This window comes from Amphiura filiformis, chromosome 1 (genome assembly GCF_039555335.1).
Source record: "Amphiura filiformis chromosome 1, Afil_fr2py, whole genome shotgun sequence".
Taxonomy (NCBI): Eukaryota; Metazoa; Echinodermata; class Ophiuroidea; order Amphilepidida; family Amphiuridae; genus Amphiura; species Amphiura filiformis.
Window position 1 is genome coordinate 70,425,324 of NC_092628.1, and position 22,481 is coordinate 70,447,804.

The 22,481-nt window shown below is 37.5% G+C and overlaps 1 protein-coding gene across 2 annotated transcripts; it reads left to right on the plus strand.

Annotated features, from left to right (window-relative positions):
• Window positions 1-27: 27 nt before the first annotated feature.
• On the plus strand, window positions 28-21,928 carry LOC140152343 (methionine synthase reductase-like). Of its 2 annotated transcripts, none has more exons than XM_072174650.1 (12): window positions 28-152; window positions 5,097-5,256; window positions 8,203-8,353; window positions 9,472-9,589; window positions 10,846-11,383; window positions 12,135-12,278; window positions 13,024-13,266; window positions 13,727-13,950; window positions 14,547-14,757; window positions 16,796-17,022; window positions 17,896-18,072; window positions 18,871-21,928. In XM_072174650.1, the coding sequence occupies exons 2-12, from the start codon at window positions 5,110-5,112 to the stop codon at window positions 19,013-19,015; spliced, it is 2,325 nt and encodes a 774-aa protein (XP_072030751.1). In that variant the 5' UTR covers window positions 28-152; window positions 5,097-5,109; the 3' UTR covers window positions 19,016-21,928. The 2 variants fall into 2 exon arrangements, with proteins under 2 accessions (XP_072030751.1, XP_072030758.1); XM_072174657.1 differs by having other exon boundaries at window positions 42-152; window positions 5,094-5,256.
• The last annotated feature ends 553 nt before the right edge of the window (window positions 21,929-22,481 follow it).

Here is a 22,481-nt window from a genome sequence, read left to right on the forward strand (position 1 = left end):
TAAGTTTATTTTGACCTTTGCTCCTTGACCTGAGTTTTGACATTTGTTTTTGATTACGCAATCACATGTCATCATACTGCTGACTTCCAATGATGTAACTTCCAATTTTATTTATTTTATGTTCAGGAATCGTTAAACATAGTAGTAAAAAGGTGAGGGTGTACATGTATAACATGATTACAAAGATAATAACATATATCATGAATATTACAGTAAAGTTACAATCATCAATAAATTAAAACATGGTCATGGTGGATCTATGTACTGTCTGAGGCCGAGGCTGAGCATGCTGAGTGTTTTTAAATTTTACTATCACATGATCATGCAATCAAGATTTAGGGGTTCATTCATATATTTTCATGAAACGATTGTTTATAAAATAAACAACGTTTAGTCATGAAAATATGTTCATACATGTACATGCGCAACATTCATTAAAAAATACCATTGTTTTAAGCTGAATTTATACTCAATCGCTTTTGCAGAAAAGCGATTCTCACGCATGCTCAATGTTTACTTCCTTTTCAGAGCGTCGAGCCGATCAATCGATACAAATCGCCGAGGGCGAGGCAAAAACGATGTCGCCTTTGCAAGTTAAAGAAATCTCAACTTCCCAGCGATATCTCTTGACACGTGAATGCGTCAACCAATCATATACAACCAACTGGATCTATTTTGCTAATTAATTTACATGTCTCGATTATTTACTTCTGGTGATGAATTAATTATAATTCAAAGCAATAATTATTGACAGCCTGCAGCAACTGATGTTTTAAAAATGTATTTTGTGGCATTTCGGATATTTTAATTGTCGTCTGCAATCGCTATCACCGACTCGCCATGATAAGTATAAATGCAAAAGCGACGAGCGATGCATCGCAAAATTCGGCGATTGCCCATCGCTTTCCAAAAGCATTTAATCGCAATCGCTCGGCGATCGAGTATAAATTCAGCTTAAGACTAGAAACTACCAGTTATCAGTTCCTTATTAAAAGTTTTTCCATCGCTAATTGTGAGAAAACGTTTACTTGCTCAGCTCAGGACATCATGTTTGGACGTGCGCGAATATCGCATACATCATGCATCACTCGCGCTTTGTGTAAAATTAGCTCACGAGCATACATGCATATATCTTATAATCCTACTCGCGAGATGTCATCGGTTCTAGCGCGGCTTGTTTACGACCAGAAAGCCGGGCATAAACGTTATTTTTGCACGTATGCTGAAAAAATTGCTGTTATATTATATGTGACCCCTCGGCACAACTGAGCCCGGATGTCGCCAGTGCCACTATTGAGATATGCTCCATCGAACTTAACAATAAACAATAGGAAACAAAGGATTTATTGACTGATTTATTGATTTTTCACTTCTTAAATGTCAAGTACTATAGACATGATATACATCATTTTAAAGCTAATTTCAAGCAGAATATTTTGGTTGAATATCTCAAAAATGATGATTGGCGACTTCAGGGCTCAGTTGTGCCGAGGGGTCACATATGTAGCGCGTATGAATTAGGGGTTCATTCATATATTTTCATTCATGACTAAACGGTTGTGTTTATGCCCAAGGGTCGCTTTCGGCCTGAGGGCATAAACAACTATTTACTTATGAAAATGTATGAATGAATCCCTAGTTCATGCATACACGCTATGTAAGCGCACGAGAAAGCGCACGCTCTCAACCAACAGTTCAAATCTGTTTTCAACTGTGAAGACCCATCAAACATCCCCAGCAAAGGTTCATCACCTTTTCCAATCATTTCGAACTTAACCATTGGTGTGGAAGGCGTGGCTAAACAGTTTGAAGAAATAAAACCTCATAAGGCCCTGCGGTCCTGATGAACTTCCGCAAAACTACTTAAAACGGTAGCAACCGAAGTGGCCCCGGCTATGCAGTTTCTTCTTCCAACAGTCTTACGACCAGGGTGTGATGCCTGATGACTGGAGCAAAGCCTTGGTCACCGCCTTTGTACAAGAAAGGAGCTAAACCGATCCCGGGAATTACAGACCAATCTCGCTTACATGCATCTGCTGCAAAATCATGGAGCATGTAATTCTCAGCCATATTGCCAAACATCTCTCCAACAACAGCATCCTTCTGGACAACCAGCACGGCTTCAGGGAAAAGTTGTCAACAGTAACCCAACTCCTCGATTCCACTCATGATTGGGCGCCTACACTCAACCATCGTAGTCAGACGGACCTTGTCCTGCTTGATTTCAGTAAAGCGTTTGACAAGGTCCCCCACCGTAGGCTGGCAGTCAAATTGGAGTACTATGGCATCAGTGGTCCCACACTCGGCTGGATTAATTCATTCCTGAACGGAAGAAAGCAAGCAGTTTCAGTCAATGGCAGCCACTCCAGTTGGGAGGATGTATCATCCGGCGTGCCCCAGGGGTCAGTTTTGGGCCCAGTGCTCTTTTTGATTTATATTAACGACATCAACCAGCATCTTAGCTCACAAATACGTCTCTTTGCGGACGACAGCATAATTTACAAAGAAATAAAAGACCCATCAGATCATATAACTTTGCAAAATGACCTCGACACCCTATCTACCTGGGCGGATACCTGGTTAATGAGTTTCAATGTTGACAAATGTGCCATCATGTCCATTACTCTAAAGAAGAAACCTAGCCTCCATCAATATTTCATCAAGGCAGCGGATCTTCAAAGAGTTAAACAGCATGTTTATCTAGGGGTCACAATATCAGATGACCTCAGCTGGACTACTCACTGCCAGAAGACGGTTTCTAAAGCCAGCCGCACCCTGGGTATGCTGAGGAGAACGTTATCTGCTTGCAGCAAAGAGGTGAAGGAGAGAGCTTACCTGTCGCTGGTTCGTCCCCTCAACTGGAATACAGTGGAGAGGCATGGAATCCATACACCCAATGTGACATCAACCGGTGGAACAAGTTCAACGCCAGGCTGCTCGTTTCGTCCATGCAGACTACCGGAGAACAACCCCGGTAACTCCTCTAGTTCAAAACCTACAATGGGATACACTTCACTTAAGACGTCTGATGAACCAAGCTACCATGTTCTACAAGATACAATTCCAACTGGTCAACATCCAATTTCCGCCATATCTCCAACTTTCAACTTTTTCAAGCCGTAACAAGCACAACTTCAAGTACCAACAACCAAGTTCAAAAGTAGATGCTTATGGATACTCATTTTATCCACGGACGGTCCGTATCTGGAACAGACTCCCTTCAGTTGCAGTCAATGCTCCATCCATCCAGACGTTCCGGTCGGCAGCACTCCCAGTTCTTAGGGAGATGCGCCCACCACCCAGCCTCAGAAGTCTCTAAATAGCAGCACAGCATCCGCACCAGCACATTTTCCTGTATTATACACCTGTTTGATGGCACCCGTCTCCTGAGTTTCTTTATTCTGCACCTTAAGTTGACACTGCACCGGCCGAGAGGTCATCGGCAAGTTACCTCCTAGTTTAGCCTTCAAGGCTGCTATTTTGGAGTACCGACTGAAGACTGAATGTAAGGCACTTGAAACTTGATTCTGAGTTTAGCGTCCACCGCCCGCGTTATGAAATTTGTGCCGCGTTTGAGATGTAAAATCTGAAAATAATTCATTATTTTGCAAATTACTACTAAAACCAGAAAGAAAATTTGTTCTGCAAAATTTTTAAACCCCTTTTTTGTATAGAAAGCCTTGAGAACTATTAGATGAAGCCATCTAAATATTTTAGCATTAAAAATATACAGGTTTTTGACCCTTGCTCTATCCAATTATTTCAATTATACCTTTGGGATGTAGACTAGAAGAGAACCTAGCCAAAATGTTTTTACCAGATGGACATTGTTGATGTTGTAAATAATTTAACTAGGAAAGCCCTAGTTTTGACAAATTTAATTGGTGCCAAAAATTTATTTCATAATGTTCTGCATGATTGTTATTTTTGTATAAATGAGTCAATCCTCCCCCTCCCCCATTTCCCTCTATCCCCAAATGTATATGGAGAGTTTAGTACAAATTGGAGTGAAGAAGAATGGCATGGTATACTTTGGAATACATTTAGTTTGTTTTAAAACTTGAAAAACAAAAAGCAAGATAAATTATTATACTTTTATAAATGTTTATGTGTGTTTGTGACATTATATTGCGACTGGCGATACCCAATTAAAATGAACAAAAGCGCATTTAGCATCGGTAAAAGGCCGCTGATATGAAACCTTGAAAATAATGAATAATGAAATAGTTGCCTCATTATGAGCTGAAAAAAATGGGATGCTAAACTCAACATCAAGTTTCAATAGCCTAACAGCGCGCATGATTGGTTGAGAGCCGGGCATAAACAGCGTTTATGCCCGGTGTCCCGGTTGTGAGATTGCCTGTTAGGGAAAATGAAGGAAAATCATGTTTTTTGATAATGTTATTTGTAATTTTTGTTACTATTTTGATGAAATAAGAATCACAAAATGTTCTGGTATGTATGAACGGGGTGCATTCATATATTTTCATGACTAAACGGTTGTTTATGCCCTCGGGCCGCAGTCATGAAAATATATGAATGAACCCCTAATTCATACATACCAGAACATTTAACAAATTAAATATTTAAGTTATTAAAAAAAACATGATTTCCTTCATTTCCCTACCTGGCGATCCCTACCCAAGCATGCAAGTGCTGCACCAGTACAGCGTGCTTTTGCCAACGTAGCAAATAAAAGCGCACTACCTCATTGGTGCTGGAAACCATTCGTTCGTCGCTCAGCGATGTCCTAAATTTGGCTTTAATAACTGTCAGGAAAGGTTTCTGTCCAGCTTAAAATAGCAAGGTGGAGTGAAAGAAACCCTACTGTCTATTTTGGCCAATGTAATGTTCACATGACAATGACATATGCATTAAAATTGATAAAATAATGATGATAAATGTAAAAAAAATCAGGCAATACGGCATATTGACTGTGTTTAACCAAACATATCAAAAAATCAGGTTTGAAAAAAATTTACCAATAAATTTCATATCGTGAAGAGGCTTTAGAATTGGCTCTACTTTTCAAACCTGGGTGTATTGATCAATACATTTTGTATATCAGATGTTTTGTTGTGTTTTCTTTTAAGCAGGACAGTTGAAACCATGACAAAAGGAATGCAAGGAAGATTCCTGTTGTTGTATGGCTCTCAGACAGGACAGGCTAAAGCAATAGCAGAAGAAATATATGAGAATGCTCCACATCATGGACTGCAACCAGAAATACACTGCCTTAGTATGACTGACAAAAAGGTAAGTTTGTACAGACAGAATTACACATAATTTGACCTTTGTTTCCAGTTCAGTGGCTAGTGCATGGAAAGACCAATGGCTTCAGACTCCTCACCACTCCAGTGCTTTGTCACAGACCCAACAGACATCATCCCAGTCTTCAATCTACCCAGGTCTGCTTGGACAAAATTAAACCGCCTGAGAAGTGGAGTTGGACGCTTCAATGCCAACCTGTTCCAATGGGGCTTAAAGAAAAGCCCAGCATTCTCTCGGTTTAATATTTTGACTTTTTAATGTTTTGACTTTTATATCTTGTTTCTTCCTGACATACGCAAGAAGAAGAATACACATTATGTATTCCTATGGCAGTGGCAGGGAAATCAAGGTTGACAATTATATACTTAAAATTCTTTGAATTATGTTGAAGAGAAAACCCATTAAATTACAGAATTTTACAAGCTGATGCTCATAAATGTTTTGGATTGTAAATCTGAAGAACAAAAAAATTGTACATATTTCATGAAGTAGAGAATTATATCATTTCATTTGTTGATGGTACTGGTAGATCTGCGATGTTAGAATTGTAAATATTGCTTAGGCACTCAATTGTGCTAGTAATATACAGAACACCCCATCAGTCAGAAACACCGTCAATCTGAACCCACATCAGTCAGAAAACCCGTAAGGGTTAGGCTTACCCTAACCCTAACAGGTTTTCAGACTGACGGTGTTTCGGACTGACGGGGAGACCCGTAAAATACTTTAACCTATAATTTGCATACCCAAAGATAATTATTTAGTGACTGACCGATCAGGTCCCTATCTGAATCGGCCGATTGGCCGATCAATTCCCTCTTTGATCTGCCGATTCGATCACCGATTACCAATTCCCCAATTGTAAACAATGGCTGCCATCGCCATGAGTAAATTTCACCTGTATGTTGAAAGGGTACTCGTACGCAAAGTATTACCATAATTATGTATGCTCTGAGCACAAAAATAAACTCCCCGTGCTCATTTACAATACTTAATTTGACCATGATTATTCTAAGTTCAATTTACCTTTTCCCCTGATATCCGAGTCCGTCGAATCATTCGACGCCCCATTTTAATATTGTGTTTACGTTCAAGTCAGTATTGAGTTTTGCAGACGGCCCGTAGCTCTCTCCAATCTGACACGCACGTGTATAACCCAGAAGTGTTGAGTTTTGCACACGGCCCGTAGCTCTCTCCAATCTGACACGCACGTGTGTAACCCGGAAGTAAGAACTACAATTGTACATGTGCATGCGGGGAATTACCTGATTATCTCAGCTGCATGCCTGAATCACGGTATGATTTTATGTTTATCGCCTACAAAGAAGCTTGTTCTTTTGCTAAATTTCGCTTGATTTAACTAGAGACTAATTCAAAGAAATATACCAATAAATGAATACTTGTTAAGCTTCAACAATTACTTTCATGATATTGGGTGATCGGTGCATTACATCGGCGGATGAAGGAAAATCGGCCGATGCAGATCACTACCGATAAGCTAATAATCGGCCTGATCGGGAAGCTACCGATCTGATCGGTCAGTCTCTATAATTATTAGACCCAAAGACAACTGTCTCTGCCATGTTTGCATGTTACTCTTGGAGGCTAAAATAGTGTAGTAAGTGTATTTCTGGATTATATCATCATGCGCCTATCAAACTTCTATTTAAAAAGTGTGTCCATTGCATGAAAAGTGTTGCGCCAGTAACCTGCTAAGCATTGTATATGCACAAACTTTTGTACCACTCAAGCTAAAGTTGGACGCAAATTATTGTTTGATTTCGGACTCGTGACGATAAATGGCAGAGGTGCACTATTTTGTTTTCCATCCATGGCAAACCAATTGCAAATTACCGTGTAGTGTTATATGCAATATGGTAATTCTGAGTTGGTTCTCTTTGGGCCTAATTATGTGTATCCCCGGTGGTGAATTCTCAAAATGGTCTGCCAAAAATCGCTGCCCCCCCCCCTCTGGCCGTGCCAAAAATCTTTGCCCCCCTTTTGACGTGCCAAAAATCTTTGCCCCCCCCTTTTGATGTGCCAAAAAATCTTTGCCCCCCCCCCCTTACACAGCAAGATTTTTGGGAACCTGAATTTAAAGCCTTAAATTGTCTTATGATATAATGCGTGCGCTGCGAGCAGGAAATTTTGCATATTTGAACGTGTTCCTAACATTTTCCTACACCTTTTTAGGGCGTAATATAGAAACAGTGTCCAAAATATCTGTGCCAAAAATCGCTTGCCCCCGCCCCCATTCGACCTGCCAACAATCGCTTGACCCCCCTTCCGACCTGCCAAAAATGCTTGCCCCCCCCTTTTGGCCTGCCAAAGAATATTTCCCCCTATAATTCACCACCCGGGGTACATATAATTCTCGCTATTCGCAATAAGGGCGCCGCCAGCGGTTTGCGGTGTAGTCGTGATGTATCATGGGAAAATCGTGATGTATCATGGGAAAATTCGACATCAAGTCCCCATAGAATATTACCATGCTATTACATAGGAACACGTGACAATATTTTTTAGTTTGTCAATATAACGGTATTACACGCAAATCGATAGAGAAAAAATTAATTGTGCACATTTCAAATCACATTATTAAGTATTATTGAGTATCGATGCGCGTGTAACACCTTTATTTTGACAAACTAAAAAAATATTGTCATGTGTTCCTATGTAATAGCATGGTAATATTCGTATTGCGCGGACTTGGATGTCGACCTTTTCCCATGATACATCACGATTATCGCAAACCGCTGGCGGCGCCCTTATTGCTATAATAGCGAGAATTATTGCACCACCCCTAATCTGTATGGTTTTACCTCAGACTGGTAGAGATACACTGTTTCTAGAGTTGGTTACAAAGCATATTTATCATTGCATTAGTTGGAAAATCATCTGATGAAACTTGTGTGTTTGATAATATTTCAGTTCAGCCTTGAGAAAGAGGCATGCATGGTGATGGTAGTGTCAACTACTGGTGATGGGGAACCACCAGAGACAGCTACCAAGTTCTGGAGACGACTAAAGAAGAAAACCTTACCTGGTGATCATCTAGCTCATTTAAACTACGCTATATTAGGTAAATGTAAATTTCTTCTTTGTTTGTTATTTTTGCTGAACCATGAAATGGTATCAGCCTATATGAGTGAATGTTACTAGCTTACTAGCTTACTAGGTTACGAGCTTACTAGCTTACTAGCTAACTGACTAACCATTTGGTCTGAAATGGACATATCTCTAAATGCCACAAAGGTATGACGCCATGAGTGGTGTCCGGGTGGTGTCATATGAAAGAGGAAAACATAAAGAATATAATAAAAATATTTCCAAACGTCAGAGGTCATCCAGGGTCACAGGGGTCAAAAAGGTCATTTTAACCGAAAATGCTCGATTGAGCTTAAATTTAAATGCAATGATCCTTATGATATTCTAAACATGTTTAAAACATTTAAAAATTTCTTTAAGGTCATAAAGGGGTCAAAGGTCAAGGTTTTCAAAATGCTCCAATTGAGCTGAAATTAAAATGCAATGATCCTTATGACATTCTAAACATTTAAAAAATATTTTTGAATTCATTTAAGGTCATTAAGGGGTCATAAAGGGGTCAAAGGTCAAGTTTTTCAAAATGCTCCAATTGAGCTGAAATTTAAACGCAATGATCCTGATGACATTCTAAACATGTTGGAAATATTTTAAAATTCATTTAAGGTCATTAAGGGGCAATAAAGGGGTCAAAGGTCAAGTTTTCAAAATGCTTCAATTGAGCTGAAATTTAAATGCAATGATCCTTATGACATTCTTAACATGTTTTAAATATTTTAAAACTCATTTAAGGTCATTAAGGGGGTCATACTGTGACAGTGGTATAGGCCTACCACAATGTACTGCCGAAGCCACATGGTTCAGCTATGGTGCGGTTATCGCTCTTGTTGTACTATAAAAGCCAATTATAACCATTTAGGTCATAGAAGGGGTCAAATATTACAAAGCTAGGACCAGGAGATCGAGAGAAGAATCAGAGCTACTGCATATTAAAGCAAGGAAAGGTGCATCCTTGTCATGTACTGTACAAATTGGAATACTCAGGGGAAAAGGAAAGAACAAAAATGATAAATCAAAGACACTAGACTTGATAAGTTATTGTGGATGCGAATATTGATTGCAATTCATTGCTTTTTGTCCTGCCTTTGTGTTTAGGTCTTGGCGACTCCAACTACAACAATTTTTGCAGGAATCCTAAGAATTTTGAGCAACGTTTTGAGGAGCTGGGAGCTAAACAATTCTACCCATCAGGGTTTGCTGATGATGCTGTAGGGTAGGTTTATCCTCTGTAGCACTTAGAGTGTATAATGAAGGGACACACAAAGATTTCCTAATTTTTTTCCTAATTGGTCAAATAATTGGAAAGTAACATAAATAGGTCAATTTAACATACTCTTTTCATAAGATAGCTAGTGTAATTCCTTTTGTATTATAGTATGTTGGCATATCACATAATCACTTCCTCAGTATTGTTATGTTGAGCATGATTGCCAAATTAAACTGCCGTGCTTACACACCGTTTCATTTTTGCTACACGCTTATTTCAACATTAAAACATTATTTCCAGCTGATTCACTGCAGGCGAGAAACTCTGTGAATATGCAGTATAAACACATACAAAATGAAGTGATATATGAAGAAAAGTTTGTATGATCTCTGCATGTCCCTTAAAATCAGAATGTCAAGTTTTGCAACAACACTGAACCCTGCATGAAATTAGAAATGGAGTGACAGCAACAGGTGCAGCATCAAGTGGTGGCTTAAGATTCACTCCTAAATTTAAATTTCAAACACTACTGCTCTAGTATTCTGACTCATTTTGAAAGACATCTTGGGAAAGCCAGTAAGTTTATATCATTCATTGAATGCCCTTTGATACCAAATGTCAATTTTATTTTCAATACATTACAAGATATCAATTAATATTATCTTGGATGATGGAGAGTTTGAATATCAGGATCTATGGTTTGAATCAGCACCATATAAATTGTAAGTCCAAGGCATTAACCTTTTCCCCCTGAGTTTGGTAGTGATGAAGGTGTGTATTTCATTTGAATTGCTTACCCTAACCTAATTCAGCAGAGCATACATATACTATGATCAGCTCTTAATAGGCGGGAATTATTCGGGTTTTTTTACTGCGCGAGTCAATAAAGTTCCAACTTACGCACGCGTAAATTCACAAACCCACGCGTCATTCACGCAAAGCGCAGTTCGCGTAGGTGCTGCGCCTAGCTGTGTGTACGCCATTCTGTATTAATCCACGATGTTATGAGTCCCGCCTATTACGAGCTGATCAGAGTATACATGTATACACATAAGTGTACAAGGGCAGCTTTTTGGCATGCTTTCGGCAAAAACTTTTAAAGGCACTCCTTCTAAAGTGTAATTTTGGACACATTCTTTAGCATGTGATTGGCTTTGTGCCCTAGCATGAATTAACCAAATTGCCTTGAAAATGGGTGCCCTTACAAAACGAATTTAAATCTCGTAGGGTATTTGATGTGATAATTTCTCTTTGAATTACAGGTTGGAAGTTGTTGTTGAGCCTTGGATTGATGGTTTATGGCCTGTACTACGGAAACAATTGGGTCTGAGTAACAGTGATTGCACGTCTAATGGTGTTATGGAGCCTACAGAAAACAAAGCCATTACACAATCTACAGGAGATGACAGCGATTCCGGTACCGATGTAGATAATCCATATGGACACAGAAAATCACATCAAGATGCTGAAAAAAGAACTTCACCAGATGTGAAAACCCAAACAGAAGTAGCCACAAGGACTATTAGTAATGATAACAGGACTAACCCAACAACTTTAAATAATGACACTGAAAACGATAAAGCAGATGCAAATCAAACTAGCACTGACAGTAGGACATCATCTCTAACACAGGATTCATTAAGAACTAGCCAATCTGAGGGTGAAACTGTTGTTGATTCTACACAGGATAAAGGCCCCTCGTTGACTTGTTCAGTGCCACCTTTGTCTGAGAGTGGATTGACTTTGCCTCTCTTACCACCAGCATATCTTGAAGTGCAATATCATAAGGATCTAGTAATGGTAATTAGCAGGTTTTGTTTTCTGTAATTTTATCTTGGAGTTTACATTGGCGAGTGCAAAAGAACAAACTCTGTATTTGACTTCAATTATAAAGAAAAGTATGCATGTCACTACCTCATTCCATTATGCTGCATATATCCTTTTACTGGAAGTTGGTTTATAGCATGGCAAAGTGTAAACATGTGTCCCTCCTTTAGAGAGACTTTGACATTATTTGCTACCACAAGTTCTTTCATTCCCAGAGAGTTCACATGTTTTCAATGTTTACCCACTTATTGTACAATGTAGGCCTATGATCTTGTCATACATGGCATAAAAAAGTTCAGATCGGGTTTTTGGCTACATATAAACCATGTCTGTATGAGTACACCTGGAATAAGAACAAATAAGTTTGAAATAATTTTTCACTGGTAATGCCATTTTCTTCAACATCAAAGAGTGTTACTAAATGTAGGGAGAATTGCAACCTATTTAGTTATTTGATGAGTGTAAGATGATATTGAGCCTGAAAATTAAAATGTGCTAAGGCAACAAAAAAAGCCCTGTTCAATGGGTCCGACCAACCTAGAATTTGCGTTTTGGAGAATTTTTTTTTAATTTTGCTGAAATCAAAACTGAAAATGTTTAGAAAATATGTTCAGTATGTTCAGATTTTGGTGAAATTAAGCTCCAAATTATGCGCTGCTTTCTTTTTTATATCACTGTTTTCTTTCTTTGTGTACTAAATTGAATCTGGTGGTTTTATTTACAGAGTCCAGACCAACTCGCCCTTCAAGGAAGTGCTAGTTACCCATCGGCTCAATCAGCTGTTTCCATGGCAACCATTGTATCAGCTACTAAATTAACCAGAGATGATGCTGTCAAAACAGCCTTGGACTTGGAGCTGGATATTTCAGTAAGTTCCTTGGAAAGTTTCCGATTCAAATCTTGACCATTTCTGTGGGATGGATATATTCCACTTACACTAAAGCTTACACGTTTGCATATCATGATCACAGTAATACATTCTACAAATGTAATTACAGGGAAGCCTACAAATGCTGGCAGAGAAGAATGACACTCTCTTGCACTGGTTAACACCCCCTGTTCCTGAGCAACATAGAGGGGATTTTGTGACCCTTTATGAGTATGAGACAAAGCTTTGTTGCAAAATCCGCCAATCAGATAAGCGGTCTGTTGTTTTGATTGTTGAAGAGAGTGCCATGCTTCTGTCAGCAAATGTAGCTTTTTGTAGTAATGAGATGATATCCTCTTGTTTTGCCATAGACATCCAATACTCGACTGAAATGTCATGCAGTCATCTTTTTGTAATAAAATCTAATCCAATCAGGCCAAAGGAGACAATATTGACAATTGAGTCATCATGTTTTCCTCCCTAGTGTTTCCTGAAGCTCAATTTCATAATTGCTGACTTTGGCCTGGATGGAACAGATAGCATCAAATATTGGTGCAAAAATTGCAACTACCTGCAACTTTTCAAAGCAGTGGCATTTCACTTTTGGTCAATGTTTTCAAACATCATCAAAATAAAAATATTCTACAATGCTCTGTTATTAGTTACCAATCATGATTCCTTGTTTGCAAACTTTAATTAGTAGCATACACTCAGACACATATATATTTCACTCATCTTCTCACAGGATGCACCCATTGACTACCAACCAGGGGATGCCTTCAGCATCATTTGCCCTAACCCATCCACAGAAGTTGATCTCCTGATACAGAGACTTGGACTCATTGAGCAAGCAGATAATGTGTTCTCTCTCCAACTCATTGCCAATACCAAAAAGAGAAGGGCAACTATACCTGATTACATACCAAAGACTTGTACTGTAAGACATGCGTTGACCCACTGCTGTGATATCAGAACACCAATGAAAAAGGTAATACAAACAATTTTTCACTTCAGTACTTCTAGATCTTGTCACATGCTGAGGCTCACACTGACAGATCATAATTATGTGAACATGCCAATCCTTCTAGTTTCAGTCATTTCTGTTGCCGCAGACACATTTCAAATTCAGAAACTTGCAGAGAGGCAATTCATTCAATTTTCTACACTACAAGACCACACCTTGAACTGTACTTATTGATTCGTCCAGGCGCTGTTAAGAATATTTGGGATCCAAAATGGGACACATTTGTTGCCTTGATGAGAAGTGACAAGTCATGCTCAATTCTTATACATACCTTGAGGAACATTGGAATGGGTAATGGATCTTACTTGTGCAACCAACCATGAGCATTTGCATCATGTACCTATTACATTAAAAAAAATATAGAAACTTAGCCATAAACATGTTTGTTTATCAATGTTTGTGTGTACTTCCTGGATCATTGCAGGCTGTTTTGAGAATGCTGGTGGAACATACCGAAAATGCAAGAGAAAAACGTCGCCTGCAAGAGCTGTGCAGCAAACAGGGTATAAATGACTATGGTGCCTTCATCAGGGAAGGATGTTTATCTATATTGGATGTCTTGATAGCATTTCCATCATGTAACCCTCCATTGGGAAGGTTGTTAGAACATTTACCAAGATTGCTACCAAGACCTTACTCAATATCAAGGTGAGTGCATTGCAAGAAAACAAAATCTTTGAAATTTTAATTGGAAAATAATGTTTTGATTGATATTGCCCACTGGTATTATGTGAACATTGTTATGTTGGGGTGATGATAAACTTGAAGTCGTTAGGACTTGAATAATTCTTCATAATAGGGAATGAGGACACAAATGTTCAAAATTAATATCATCACGTTAGGAAATCACAAACATGCAGTTTTAGTAAACTCTAGTTTGATTTATATTCTATAACCTCCACAACCCATTTTTCAGAATCGCGCACTTTCATTTGTTGAACATGTCACATGAAAGACCTTAAATTGCAATAGAGTGGCCAAGGCAATGAATTTAATGTTGTTCTCGCACAACCGCGCACAGCTAAGCATGATGCAGTAAGCACCGTAACACATTCTACGCAACGCATTATTGGGTGTAATAAGGATATTGCATTACCCTTTATTTCTGTAATAAAGTGTTGTACCAAAGAAATTCAGACAATTAAATGTAAAAACTTAATTTCATATTTTTGTAATGTTTTCCTTGTGGTATTCTTTTCTTACATCTCAAGATATATTTTTCTTCTTTGTATTTCTTTACACAGTTCACCTCTAGTTGACCCAAAAAGATTGCACTTTGTATTCAACATTATTGAGTTCCCTCACAGCTATGGAAGGGCAATGGCAAGACAGGGTGTGTGTACAGGGTGGCTAAACCATAAGACGCAACCAATACAGCAACAAGTCAGCACAGATGTCAAAGGTCAAGATGTTGAAATGAATATGGCTGCCTTATCTATATCTGAAAAGATCAAGGTATGTTTTAACTGTGGCTAGATCTCAATGTTACTTAATTATTTTTTTTGAGGTAATAAGACAATTTATTGGTGGAGGGGAAGGAAAGAAGGGAGTGGTTTTGACACACAAACAGTGACAGTGCATCATGGGGGGAGCATCTTTCTGTGCCTATATGTGCTATTGCATGATGATGCAGTCGCATCATGTGGGATATGTGTGCTGACAGTTGATTGGTATTGTAGCTTTATGTGGCTTCAGGTCCTGTTAGGGTTAGCTTACATTCGCCACTAATTTGTTCTAATTTACATGCTTTATAATTATGATGCTGCTGGCATCACTATTAGTACTATGCACCTCAGCGTTTGCATTACAGTTTGCACCTCATACTAAGCTCTTGCCTCAAGTACAGCAGGAATGGTCCGTTGTCCTGTGAATGTCAGTGTTAGTAATTTTATTCAAACCTCTGTGAGACCTAATCCGTAACCTCAAAGTTTTACTTTGTTAGAGTGCTCTATTGTCAAATAATCAACAGCTTGCATTGTTAAACTTTAACTTAAAGGTTATTAAATTGCAATTCATAACCTCATTAATAAACGCGATGCGTGCGATCCAATTACATTTAGTTATTTGTGAAAACGCGAACGCAAATCGAGGTCATTAATATCTCACAATTGACCGCAAAATGCGTAAATGTTCCAATGTCGCACACAATTGACCGGCGTTTGCGTGTTGTTGTCGTCGAACAAACTCTGCTGCGCTGGCTGTCGATTTGGATTGCGGCGCTTCCATATTTGGACAGATTGTGATACGCGCTTTTGTTATTGGTCGTCCTGTTTTAGCCTGATCGATTTTTGGAAAGGGAAGATATAAAAATCATCTATTTTTATAAACTTTTGAGCAAAATTTTGTGTTATTTTGTAAGGTGAAGAGATTACAGTGACGGTTATGAATGAGGTTAATAACTTTGCATCGGTAATTTGTCGGGCATTGTGAAAAATCTAAACATTTTGCTTTGGACCTCGGAATATCCCTCGGGGCTGCGCCCCTCGGGATATTCCTTGGTTCCAAAGGCAAATGTTTAGATTTTTCACAATGCCCTCCAAATAACCGATGCGCAGTTATTAACCTCTAAATGATAATACATGTACAAGTTGCTTTTCAAAGAAAGAGGTAGCATTTGGACATTTTATATGTTGAAGGGTCACATAAAGAAGGAATTCAACATAAGACAGCTACCCAAGTAGCCCTGAAACACAATTAAATATCCAAATGATCTATGAAAGGTGTAAGTGACAGATGAAAGTAAAAGCATGGGCATCCTAACCATGCTAACCCATAATCCAAAGATGTTGTACCAATGACTGACAAGGTAGATTACCTTTCACAAAACCTGCCAGGTTAAGGGATGGGGTATGAATGTTTGGACAGTATTTATTGTGGGACATTAGAGCACATCAGACATATCAAATTGCATTCTGAATAGGAAGAATGTCCTTCTAATATCAAATAATTTTGATTTTTTGAAATTCGCAATGTAATACACATTTTATGGCAAATGATTAAAAATTGTGGGATGAACAGCCGATGATCAATTGAAAATGTTGACCTTTCGTATTGAAGATATGGATTTTTGTTCCCAAAACACACACACACAAAATAGGTCTTTTTGGGAAAAAAATCCATATCCTCAATATGAAAGGTCAAAATTTTCAATTGATCGTCGGCTTTTCCTCCCGGCTACATACTCTTTAAGAATATATCATTAGATTTATGAAATTTACTTCGAGGACTGTTATATATCAAAAATGTGAAAAATATCAAATTTTAATAATTTGTCATAAAATTTGTATTACATTGTGAATTTCAAAAAATGAAAATTATTTTATGTCAGAAAGACATTCTTCGTATCAGAATGCAATTCGATATGTCTGATGTGCTCTCATGTCCCACAAAAAATACTGTCGAAACACTCATTCCAGATCCCTTAATTGAACCTGAAAAAGTTACATATTAAACACCTGATAATATCCTGCTTTATTATTATTTATTTCAACAGGTTTTGATCTTTGCTCGGACAAATACTCACTTCCGTCTCCCAGAGGATCCATCAACGCCCATCATTATGATTGGACCAGGTACTGGAGTAGCACCATTCATAGGGTTCTTAGAACATAGAGAAATGCAACTCAACAAGGTAGCAGAGAATGGTGATGACACCATCAAGTTTGCTCCATCATGGCTATTCTTTGGATGTAGACATAAGGAGCGTGATTTCTTATATAGGTGAGGTTTTTGCTTTGTATGTGACTGAAAGTTTGTTTGTGTGTATGTGTGGGGGAGGGTGTATGAGGGTGGTTTTGTTTTTTGCTTGTTTGTATATTTTTGGTTGCACCATGCAGATACATGCTTGGGTTCTGACACGATCAGACTCAAACAAAATGCTCAAGTCAGACTAAAACTCTTATATGTGACCATCCACCACGAAGTGGTAGTAAAGTCGGCCCAAGGTCATTTTCTTTTTATTACAGATTTTGAAAGAGTGCACTTTCAGCTTCAAAATGACACCTCAACCAGCTTCATCGGACATCTGGAAGTGGAAGTTATGGTTCATCAAAGATCAAATTCCTAATATATTTTACATAGAAATCCATCTACTGTTTTTGATTGTATCTCAAAATGGAAAATGCCGACTTTACGACCAGTTTGTGGTGGATGGGCACATATAAGTATGCTGGCCTAGAGAAAGAAAAGAGAGAAACATATCTGAAGAGAAAGATCATGGAAAATAAGGCCAATCCCAACAAATCAAGTGAATAATTTGCTGTCACCTTTTGGGTTAAGATTAAGGAAATTCTTAATTCAATCCCAACTGCTACTATAGGCTGGAGGTTAGAAGGGATTTTAACTGTGGAATTATGACACTATGTAACTGAATAATATAGTTAAGAAAATATCAGTGACACTAATTAACAAATTCCAAGTAATTCCTATATCTTTATAAGTCAGTAATTACTTTGTATTCCATGTATGATATTTGTAAAGTGTTTCCAAAAACAAGTTCCCTAAGCTGAAATTTGACTTCACATTATTGCTTATCACTAAAAAGTGTCATTCTAGTTTCATTATTTATTGCTGTATTCCTATTCCTGTTTACAGGCACAAGCTAGAGCATTTTGTCAAGACTGGAGCACTCTCAAGGCTACATGTGAGCTTTTCAAGGGATGCCACCAATGGTACAATAGCACCAAAGTATGTTCAGGATAATTTGAGGCTTCATAGTACAGATGTGTTGGATCTACTTCTGGAGAAGAAAGCTATTCTCTATGTGTGTGGGTAGGTATTGTAACATCTTTTGTAAGTCAGATTGCAAGTGTATTAGGTATGGGAGTTCACAGTTAAATTACTATCCTTTTAAATGTATGTTTACATGGGTGTTTGCACCATAACCCAGTTGCTTTATTCAGGGTTGCTCCTAATGGTCTAGTGGTGTGGTCTGGTGAGTGTTTTGTAGGCTGAAGATTTGAGCTCAGTTGGACAGGGATGCATGTTTCTGTGCACCATACCAAGCTTTAGTCAATGATAAAACACGTCTGCTTTGTATTCTGCCATGTAAACAGTGTGTCAAGGTCGTTGTTGTAAAAGTTCTGTGTCCTCAGCACTTTCAATTTTCCTGTGCGCAACACAGTCATTTGTAGCAAATATAAAGCTATGGTATGACATCACAGGTTATGAGCACTTTTTACCTCGGAAATCATTAGAGATAACAGCCAATTATAGCCGAGTACAAATATACAGCTGTTATATTTATTTAATCTGGGACTGAACACTAAACTTGACCTTTGTGGTCTTGGTCAACAGCCAGAGATTACTTTGATAGTCTATTAAGCCATTATGCAAACTAAACCAGCACTGGGATGCAAAAGCATAGCACCTTCTTGCTAGATACATAGTGTTATTGTACTTTCAGACAGGACTGATTTATGTTACAAAAGGTCAATTTGGTGAATTTTGGGCAAAATCTAAAACTAAATTTTGAGTGCACACTAATGTATTCAGTAATCAGTGATATTGTGATTGCTGGTTTGATTAACAAAATGTATGCATTGTTTATCTGTTCCATTTGTTGTACAGAGATGCCAAGAATATGGCCAGGAATGTGAATGAGACTTTGCTGGAACTTATTGGAAAGCACACAGGAAAGGGAGCATATGATGCCACCCTCATCCTAGCCAAACTAAGGGAAGAAAAACGCTATCGTGAGGATATATGGACTTGAAGGATGTTACACGTACAACGGTGATGCTAACATGAACAAGAATGGAAATGAAGTAGATGCTTATATTCATTGATATATTTTATTTACTGTTATACTGGTAAATCGGTGCTAAGTATTTGGTATTTTGATACAACAAAAACTCATCAGAGACAGTAGCGTAGCCAGCTTTGGGGCAGGGGGGGCAGACTGCCCCCTGACAAAAAATGAAAGAAAAAAGTGCCCCTCTGCCCAAAAATGAAAGAGAAAATCTGGAGGGGGGAAAGGAAAAGAAAAAGGGCAAAGAGCCCCTTTTCTATCAAAATTCACCCTGATCATGGGCCAAAATAGTGTAAAATACAATTTTTTTGCGCGCTGCGCACGCACATAGTCTCAATAAATCCATTTTTATCCCGATCATGGGCAAAAATAGTGTCAAAATCAAACTTTTTGCATGCTACGCACGCATATCATCCCAATAAAGCCTTTTTGGAAGCTCAAAGACATGTACAGTCTCTCTAAAAAACAAAAATTGCATGATGTTTTTTTCAGGTGTACCCCTGAAATTTTATTTTGCCACCCCTGACCAAGAAAGCTGGCTGCGCCGCTGATCAGAGAATAGATTTATCAAGTTTACTCATTACAATAATTACATATCAAGTAAAAGTTTCTGAAACGTGAAAAAACACACAAACTCAGCAGTGAATAGATTCATAAGACTTTTATACAAATATCAAATTAACAAATTTAATTTTTGAATATTTGAAACACACACACCTATTTATAAACACACACACCCCGGACAGAGATACACCACTTTGCTTTTTATTACCAACTGGGGACTCTTACATCTGAGTTTTATTTACCTTACCATGGACTCTTTTTAAGTTTTTGCTACTCGCGTACAACAGAAAATACACAGCTAACTGCACTCGTTGCTTATATCCATGGTTCCTGTGCATCCAGTGTTGCACACAGACATCTCATATGTGTATCCTCATTTCCCTGTGTTTACAAACACACACCCAAAACCACCCCGTAACATGTGATTTTATTGTCAGATGTATTACATTGGTTTGAAAAAATCAAAAAGAATAAAACTTTTTGGACTTATATTTCATGGAATTAAATTAAGAGCAAGTGTTATTTTACTAGTCACAAACATGAGATTTTAATGGCTAGATAGAACGTGTGAGGTAATGTCGTTAGACATGCCCTGATTATATTGTGCTGAGTATTTATCTTGCATTTGTAAACAATACTAAGGACATTTTCTGTCCTTATTCAGCTGATATGCCTTGCATATATTTTAATATCAAACGTTTTATTATAGTTATTGATTGACTTTGGTGATGTTTAATCAGAAGATAATTGAGTTTAGATCATTGGAGCAAAATGATGATGAATGCAGCACTTTTTACACTTGTGACACCCTTATTGAACCACAGTTTAGTTAAAAGTTTTCAAAAACTGAAGCATAAATATTACTTCAGTATATATATACTTAGTACAATTATATGTGTGTGATAATATGTCCTAATATATTATTATTAAAGTGTGTTGTTTCAAAGGAAGCATGAGAGTGCTTGATTTGGGATATTAATATGTAGGGTTATCTATCATTCATGATGGTGAATGACAATTTTTGCAGGCAGCGGTTCATTCATGGTTAAATGTAAATTTACAATATCTGACATGATCAAGACAAAGGAGTCCTTTGTTTGCTAAAATTGGATTTTGATATATGGCCAATGTAGAAGTATTGATTTCATATTCAATTTTACATTAGAAAAGTAAGTATATCTGTTGGTATATCTGAAAGTCTAATATCAAGAAGACTAGCCAAAGAGGCAAAAATATGAAATAATGAATGAACATTACATTGAATTTGTGTTACAAATGACTCGCATGGCTTGATTATCTCCTGTAATTATGTGTAAATGACACAGAATTATTTGCTTCAGTATGCAAAGCAATGTACTAACATGGTCAAGTTTGCTTTCAGTCAGAAGGAACTGAAAGCAGTTGTTCATACTTAGGCCAAAAAAAAAAGATGTTTGCTTGCCCTCAACCGACCGACCCTAATTTGGAAATCAGAAAAAAGGTTGTTTTTTTTCTATTTAGTGAACAAAAGAATACGACCCTATTTTTGGAAATTCCTGAAAAAGTTTTGCATTCTGAAGATGTAAAAAAAATGTATTTTAAAGCTTGTGTTCAACATTTTAGTTGTTTTGTAATGTTAGTTGATTCATTTTAACAACAAAATTGTCTGATTTTTCATATTTTGAGCCTTAATTAATACAAACAGTAGAGTTTGCTAGTAATTAAAAAAAAAAGAAAAAAGAAACAAAAAGAAATCCCGACCGACCGACCCAATTGTTAAAATTCATTTGAGGGCAAGCAAACAATTTTTTTCTTGGCCTTATGGAAGATCCTCTCTGGCCATTATACCCATTATAATAAACAAGTGTTCAAAGGCACCTGTCATGTTATAACCTGACATCAAATTGATTATATCTTGCTGCTCAGCATAATTATTTTGAGATAAGAAAATCATGCTTCAAAATATTTCTACATATTATTTTCTTATTATTTCAATGAATAACAATCACTACATATTCAGTCATGCAAACATTGTGTTTATACCTTTGAAATGGATCGGGCATATATTAAGGGATGCCCTCATTTTAATTAATGAACCCTTAAACCAGAGGTTTTTAACTTTTTAAAGAAGACAATTTGGTTAAAAAGCTGTACCATGAACCATGCCCTCATTATTGTCAAGGAACCCATAAATAGTACTGTTTTAAGCAATTACAAGTTATTTTGTATTGCAGTTACATTTTGTGTCATTTTCTTATCAGCACAAATTATATTACATTCTGTTGAGTATAGGTGAAGAGTTCCAATAAATTGTAAGTGTGCTTTACTAAACAATTCAATTTCAGTTTTTCCTGTAACCTGCCCAGCATTATTATGTGATGTGATCAACAAAATGAGTTTGCATGTAATACTGATGACACACATTATAATACTACATTGTACAGAAACTGAAGGCTTTTACTTTCGAGGTGAGAGCAGTTACTCTCCTGAAAACTTGATTTGAACTACAATCAAAATGTTTGAAGCTTGAATCATAGAAAACAGGAAGCTGCATACCCAGTGAACACAAAACTTTTACAGAAAACAGTTAAATGTAGGGTTATAAAAGGGTAAGATGTTTAAATAACATTTTTGGAAACTTGCTGCAAAATTTTCTAACATAATGTTATTGAGTTGTTGACAAAATATTTCCAAAAATGTTTGCCCAAATATATTTTGCCAAAACATTTTGACAGTATTTTTTAAATGTTTGAGTGTGTGTTCATGTAAAAGATTTTCATGACCTTCACATAACCCAACATTTAAAGGGGCATTAGCCACATTTCGTGATCCACAGCCTCATCCCCCACTTTTCTCAAAAAAAGTTGAGATTTTTATACCACAAGAA